We start from the raw sequence: 8,122 nt of genomic DNA on the forward strand, positions 1-8,122 counted from the left end.
CAATGCTTATATTACAAGGTCTCTAGTCATTAATATTGTGCAATATAAACTCAAAGCAATCAATAATATTGCCAATTTGTAAAAGCCATATTGCGCAATATTATTAATCGCCTAAAGATGTAATTAATTCTAGTTGCTCAGCACTATGATAATTTATTCATCAAAACACATCTTTTTTCGCATATGGGTAGGCCAAATAATTAAATATCATTATATTTTTATATTAAAAAGCAGACTAGATGGTTGGTAAATCAAACAATTTGCAGGTTTTATCCTAGCAATTGTCTTCATATTTACATAAGTCAATAATCAACTAAGTGTGTCCATTTATTACTGGTTGAAAATATAACAAACATGCTTAAAATTCAGCTATAATTATATTTTTAATGTAATGTACGTAAAAAGGTGTTACCAAACCATTTTGATTCAACAGTTTATTCTAATTACTGATTTTATTCAAGCTCACTTAATATTTTTTTCAATACAAACATAATATAATATTAAACACACGTGGCTGAAACTTTACGTGTAGAAAAATCTTCTTTACTTAGCGTTCTTTAGTCGTTCTTCACACAAAACTTTTATTATATTGGGTTGAGTAAAGCTATAAAATAAAATACGTAAGTCTAATAAAGACTTACCAACTTTTTATGCAATGTTGATCTTTAGTATGTAAACGATATACCACACAAGCACCTGCCTAAGCATTTACCTGAACTAAGTACAGATAATGAACTTTATTTTTTAAAGACTACTCCCGCCCTAGGTATTATGTTGTGTCGCGGGGACTTTTACAAACATATAAATCACGGATACAAAGTGCATCCAGACCTGAAGCAACTACTTGTGGATCGCAGCAATAGTTGTTCCGTGTGAAAATCGAACCCACGGCATCTTACAGTGTGTTGACACTGGTAGTGGCCTAGCGACGACGCCATGGAAGCCGTCAATTTTGAGAAATAATATATTTTGTTTTGTCTGTATGATTACCTCTGAGCATTTAGACCAGGTTTTACATCTTCTAAATATCAATTAGATGGAATTTTAATAGTTGGTAAATTTACTGACCCTTTATTCTGGCCCTAAGATCCCTTTTTTATGGTATAAACGTTTTCGCACTAAAGCTTTATAAAAAGCACTTACTAATTATTTTATTAAATCACGTAGGATTTTGTAGAAAAATCTTTCATCAAGAATTATTTCATCTTATAACCTGAGTAATAAAGATAGAAAGAAGATGCCATAATATCGAGGAAGACCTTCCCACGCGGGAGTAAAGTATAAACTTAAAACTGCACTACTAAGGATAAGAACGGGTTAAAATTTAATTGGGAGGAGAGAGGGAATTTTCTGAATGGTCCAGTCTATCTATCTCTATCTATCGTATGGTTAGTGGTCAACCTGGTGTCAATGTTGTTCAAGCCGCCCGAGTGGCCTTTGACATGGCTTAACGACTGTTATTTTAATGGATAACAACCGGGACCGACTTTTTACGTGCCCTCCGAAGCACGGAGACACACAGCTCAATTACCACTATGCGGTCACCCATCTATAGAATGACCGCGCCAATAGTTGCTTAACCCACAGATCGTTTACCGACCGGTGAGCGCAACTGGCTATGGACGCCTCCCATATAAACTCAGTATAAACTTAAACCTGCACTACCAAGGATAATAACGGGTTAAAATTTAAATTGGGAGGAGAGAGGGAATTTTGTGAATTGTCCAGTAAGAAAGGCATTAATTTTCCACCGCTCGGTATATCTTGGCCAACTGCACAGTACGGGCCTGTCTGCAGAGATATAACAAACTTTCATGCAACTTTATTCTTACTTATTCACGATCTTTATGCACTATAAATAACACTTACGACATACAATTTAATTATATGGCTTTCGAATTTAAAAAATATATGTATATTTTTTATTGTTTTAAAAGCCTTACTGTCTTATGTGTGGGTTTGAATTCAACTTATGTGTTTGTGACTTTCCTATCTTAAACCCTAACTAGGTCTCTACCTAGATGAGATTTAGGTTAACCTCTCTAGGTTAGCAATAAAATATTATGCGCGATAATAATGTTTATGGTTCACTTATCTCCGTTTCATTTAGTTTCCTAGTTCTCCTAATTACTCTACGCTAATTAAACTCTATTTACATTATCCAGATATATCAGTGTACTAACACTAAGCAAACAATTTAAAAAGCTCTATACTTATTACTATATACATCTTACAGGAAAAAATCAGGTTTGAATCGTGACCGTTGAGTGAGGTGGGTTTGTGGGGTTAGACCGACTTTATATAGATATCCTACTTGACAAAAGGTCTGAGGTCTACGCCTACTAACATACCCAGTAATGGACAGCCACTGACCGATCTATTTGTGCTACTTTATCAACATTTGACGAAACTATTTATATAATTTGGATTTAAATGTCTCATTTACTAATTAACATATTATTTGTCGTTTTATACAAACCTGTGTAGCCGTCTGGTGGATTGTGCTACTTATGCGTATGACTATAGTGCTTCATTTATCGAGACAAAACTTGAGTCAGTACGTTGTAGTAGTAATGTGTAGGGTAAAATGCAGTACACTCATAAAATAAAATGTATCAGTAATTATTACTTTATAATCACTATTTTTTGATAGCAAAAAACCTGTAAAGGATGCGACCCAAGACAATGCAAGGCTTAAAATCAAAGACAATTCGCGCATCTTTAAATTCTCAACCTTCATCTAAAAATATTCAGAAACAGTTCCAACTTAAATCGTAATATTCAGTTACCTCATTCCGTTACCGTTTTACAACAACTATATAGCGGCAATTCCAATTCCACGTTCGTAGAATTCATAACGTTGTAAAATTTATAACTGTTTCAACCATAAAAACAAGCCTCAATTATTTTAAATATAAAATACATGTTTTCATAATTTAAAATATATACAAGCCAATAATTTTATAAATGGAAAGAGAGATATATATTTAGTATATTTGTGTACGTTGTGTACACGTGTTCCGCTTTAGTAATGTAATCATGTTTTGATAATTCGTCATGCAATTTATATCAAAACAGAATATTATAAACAACTACTAAGTGACGTATTTGATTCCATAATAAATACGCTTTCATTAATGTAAGCGCTATAAACTTTGTCCAAATTATTGATTCGGGATGAAATTCACAGCGCACAAATTGCTGAATTAGATTTCATAGGTTTGAAACTTCTAAACTTATTAAATAACAATCTGTTCTACCGATTTCGGCACTTTCGACACAAGAAGTGTATGAAAACAAGTTGAATAATAAAATGTTTCATGACGAACACCTACACAAATTGTCTATTTAGTATAATGGTTGAGATACAATTTGTAGCCTCTATCTTAATGTCAAAGCTGCAAAATAAGATAAACTCTGACTTATTTAAATATACTTACCTACCTCTTAACTTATATATCTTTAACTTGATTCTAATTTCACGTGCTGTCGGAGCCGAGTAGTTGATTATCATTAATTACATTACGTGTTTCATTAAAGACAAATGAAGGTGATCAAATATCTCAACATTTTCCTAAAGAATCCTATGTTTACAATGATTTAATAATAAATCACTGACAAGTATAATTATAAACTAATTTCAAGCATTTTTAAATTGAGTACAAACGTTTGTTGAGTGCAAGTGTTTGCCCTAAATGTTTCGCACTGAAATATTTCTCTCGTAGAACAACTAGCCGTGTGTTTTTGCAATAAAAAGTCAAACAAACTCGAACACGCCTACATCGAGCGAGTCAGATTCGCATTGTTTTTATTAGTAGGTAATCCGAGATACTGGTTCATATTACGAATGTATATTGTGCTTTTACTGACGACATCACTTCGTCAGATAGAAGAGAATATGCCCGCACATTTCTCTCGGCCCGTTAACTTGGCCTCAAATTCTTCCTTTCGTAAGTACGTGAGCATTTCCACGTCGTCGTTTTCTTTAGTCGGGAGTCAGCGTCTAGAAATATTATTTTTCTTCGGGGTGGGTGTCGTTAACGAGTATTTACGAGGACACGAGCGCCTCTACCTGACGGTGGCGCCTTCCGCCGGATCGGGCGTAATTGCGCCCAATTAGAGCATTATGCTGACGTGAATACGGTGCGGACGCGATAATGGCGATACTATCTGTTCTAACGCGTCGCCCGCGCCGCCGCTCAACACCGATCCCAATGAAACGCTTTTCTTTCCCTAATTCACATTCCTATCTCAGCGCGTTCACAGTTCTCTTCATTTCTTACGAGATACGTGAAACGCTCACGTAACTTTCACTCGATTAACCAACGAGACTTCCTTATGAATTCACTGACAGTTTTCATTACATTTAGGTGGTGCTGAGACAAATCTTTATGACAATGATATTCTTTATGCGCGTCACAGTGTGTGCTTTATTCATTCATAACTCTTCGCAGATAATATAATGCTGCACCACCAGTACTTTGATAGTGACGTGTGGAAGGCGCCATTTTGTCGCCAAGATGTGTGTGATATGAATTACGTGCTGTATTATTTATGTAAGAAATATAAAGACAGACAAAGTTTCTATGAATAGGCACATTTTTCATTCTTACTTGTGCGTGCGTTAACTACGTGCCTGTGCGTGCGTGGTACGTAGTTTTTGGCTATTGTTAGAATTCACCAATAAAATGCCTAAATTCACAATATCTTTTGTTAACACGTTCATCATCTTACACCTACTGTATCAGTTCAAAATCTAAAATATATGGAAAATAAAATTTAATAAACTATTAGCCCCATTCAGATGTTCGTGAACAGAAACATGTCGATGTTCTTTTTTTTACAAAACTCGCGCTTGCAGCAGTTAACAAGTGAAAATTAAAAATCGAACATAAAGAATTGATTTGCATCGAATAATTGAAAATGTTACAATTGAAAGTATATTTTTGCCCACTTTGAGGATAACAAATGAACAAATCTGTTTCGAAACGATCGAGTAAAACCATCGCTTTATGCACTTATTTTTGGGATATTTCACGTTTCCCGCCACGAGCTGTTTTTCGTGTGGCAATCAATGTTTCTGAATAAAGTCATAAAGCTCTATAGGTCGCTTTTTATAAGCTCTTTACATTTTTTTGTCATTCTCAACATAAAAAGACCGTAAACATAACTTCAAGATGCAAATTAAATATTAGCGAACGGCGGCACACACAACGCTGTGTTTACCTATTGTACACGGATCCCTTTTGTCATTCGCTAATAATTTATACATTGAAATCTTTTTCAAGAAGCGCTTCTTAATACTCTAAAAATTGTTTCAAATTCCATTGAATCCACCCTCCTTCAATCGCATTTGTATTATTAAATGGATTCTCCTCTTAAATGGTACTGAAATATTAAATGTATGTAGCAGACAAATTCAGGCTTATGGCACTTCAAAAACGTAGAGAATGTGAGCAGATTGAAAAAAAGATAGAGTAAACCAATTACTTTATTATTCTATCAAGATGTTAGACATTATATTACTTTATATATTCAAATAGCAAAATATGCGTTCCTTCCCAGAATAAGGTCTTGATTCCAAAACCTTTTTTTATACAGTTCCGCCAATGCTGTCCATACCAAACCAACTAGAAGCTGCATACATCGGACAAGACGTGACGTTGGAATGTCACACAGAGGCGTACCCCTCGTCTATAAACTACTGGACCACAGACCGCGGAGACATGATCATATCAGGTAATTTCATATCATAATGAAAACGATGACAATGCACGAAACGATCACAAAATATCAGATTATATGGAACATGACCACAATGAAATGTTTTCTTTCTATTCATAATCTGGCACAATATGTCTGGCATTGAAAAATTACTCCAGCGATGTATGGTGCCGGTCTAATCGTTAATTAAGTCCCTTGCGACCTTGAAACCTGAACAAGGTCCCTATCAGTTCACCTGTCATGGAGCAACATAATGAATTACAGACAATATATCAAAGTTTTTTCACAGAAAAATATGTTAATATAATTCCAAGTTCAATATCAAGTCGAAATGTTCCTTAAATTTTATTCAGACGAAATTGATTTACTGCGTAATTAACAATTTATCAAGACTGCTTTCCGGGATGAGCAGTTAATTGAATTATTAATACCTACGTTTATCCGCCTACAGGAAGTAAATACATCACGTCACTGAGCGACGACAGTTATAGTCGGAAAATGAAATTGACTATACGGAGAGTGTCGACAAGAGATTTTTCATCTTACCGCTGCGTCGCCAAGAACTCCCTCGGCGAGACAGATGGGCTTATCCGGCTTGACGGTACACCAGATTATTCCTATCCATACTAAGTAATCTACGATGTGACGAAAATTTACTCATTTGAATATTACATGTTGGTTCAAGATGTCTAGTAAAAAAATGTTCCTACTTTACTGAATGAGGAAGGTTTTCTAGAATATTTCCTTATGTTATGTTATTTTACAGAAATTCCCGCGCCTTCTACTACAAGTACTACGGATAACTACGTGCCCACATTTCCGCAGAGGAAAAAAGGTAAATATTGGCGTCCTACACAAAATCATCATATTAACTGTCAAATATAAGGTTATCCATTTCAATTAGCGGCTCGAAATAACGATAAATGATTAATGTTCAAGCAGATGGTCGAAGTTTCAAATGAAATCCTTCCAGAACTGATCAATTCGGGGATTTGCCGATACATTTTTTATGACCACTCCATTCAGTCGGTAGCTCTATTGGTTCGAGGTTGGAAATTTCAGTACCGGCACCTAAGCCGCCGCAAGGTGTATCAATAGTATAAAGTAGAGTGTGAGTCACCGCGAGGCGCAGTTATACATTCATCGCAACCTCACGGTGGCACACGGAAGGGTCGATGGTGGATTTTGTATTTATTGGTTTTGCCGCCACGGCCCAATGCTCCCGTACAATTGGGTCGTTAGTAATATTATTGTGGGAAAAGCGATTTTGTTTGCGCTTTGACTTCCAATGTACCTTCTTATTGTTATAGATTTGGGTTTTCTTTTATACTCTTTATAGCGTCATATGTTTCGTTCACACTTGAAAGCCTACTTTCATAGCCCCTTAGCAGCATGTAAGAAAATTTTACGACGCAATCATTTTCCGCATGGTTTTTGGCTCCTGGGACATTTCTATCACACGAACCTTGTTTCTGTCAGGTAAACATAAAAATCGTTGGCGGGACAGCTCAGCCGAAAACAGAGTCATAGGCGACTATGAAGTGGAAGAATGGAAAGATGTCGGTAAGTCAACAATACATTAGTTCTACATTTATTTATAATACGATATATTGACACAAAAATAACGTTAACAAAATTTGAAAGCAGTTATGACAAGAAACTTAATATAAATTTTACAAAACTTACCTAGCCCCACTAACTGTTTTTACGAATTTATTCCATGTTCAGATTACGAGTCGACCCAGTCTTCCCGGTCCACCATCAGCCAAGGCGTTTTATACGTCATCCTCGCGGGTCTGATCATCGCCAGCTGACATACGATCATCAGCCACATCCACGTTACGTCATAGTGCCAATCAGACATTTGTGCTAAATGAGATACGATAAAGCAGTGATAAACATTAGGATAGGTGCTGCGTAACTCATAATGTTACGAGATATAATTACTGCAATTGTATCACTATGTTTCAAACACGACAACTACATCGAACAATTCCAGTTACTTTCAACATATTACTATGTGTATAAATTAATTTATTTTCTGTGCAAAAGTATTTTTATGAAAATGTAGTATCTATCTGATAGAAATGTAAATATTTTTCGATATTAATAAAAGACTGATAGGATTGTACGTTAAATGTGCCATATCTAATCGCATAACAAATGTTTAGTTTATAAGGATCCGTAAGAATGTATCACACATATTTGTTGGCAAATGAAATGTTTTATTTGAATTGTATAGAAAGTTTATACAGCTTGTTCTCTTTTGATGAAAAACAATAATAGATGTAGGACGAATGAATGTTCTATTCTACCTGTAGTTATGTGCGGCTAAATACAATGTCCGTTTCGAGGACAAGCACGCTACGGTCGTACGTGCCGTGTCCCGTATCTACTA

The 8,122-nt window shown here is 35.4% G+C and overlaps 1 protein-coding gene across 1 annotated transcript in view; it reads left to right on the forward strand.

Annotated features, from left to right (window-relative positions):
- LOC142976494 (lachesin-like) overlaps positions 1-7,584 on the forward strand; it is a 30,020-nt gene extending 22,436 nt beyond the window's left edge. Inside the window, exons 6-10 of the mRNA XM_076119897.1 lie at positions 5,602-5,739; positions 6,176-6,325; positions 6,491-6,559; positions 7,204-7,287; positions 7,453-7,584. Of these exons, the coding sequence (XP_075976012.1) occupies positions 5,602-5,739; positions 6,176-6,325; positions 6,491-6,559; positions 7,204-7,287; positions 7,453-7,538 (527 nt within the window). The 3' untranslated portion in view covers positions 7,539-7,584. The remainder of the gene's footprint in view (positions 1-5,601; positions 5,740-6,175; positions 6,326-6,490; positions 6,560-7,203; positions 7,288-7,452) is intronic.
- Positions 7,585-8,122: the final 538 nt, after the last annotated feature.

This window comes from Anticarsia gemmatalis, chromosome 11, assembly GCF_050436995.1.
Source record: "Anticarsia gemmatalis isolate Benzon Research Colony breed Stoneville strain chromosome 11, ilAntGemm2 primary, whole genome shotgun sequence".
Taxonomy (NCBI): Eukaryota; Metazoa; Arthropoda; class Insecta; order Lepidoptera; family Erebidae; genus Anticarsia; species Anticarsia gemmatalis.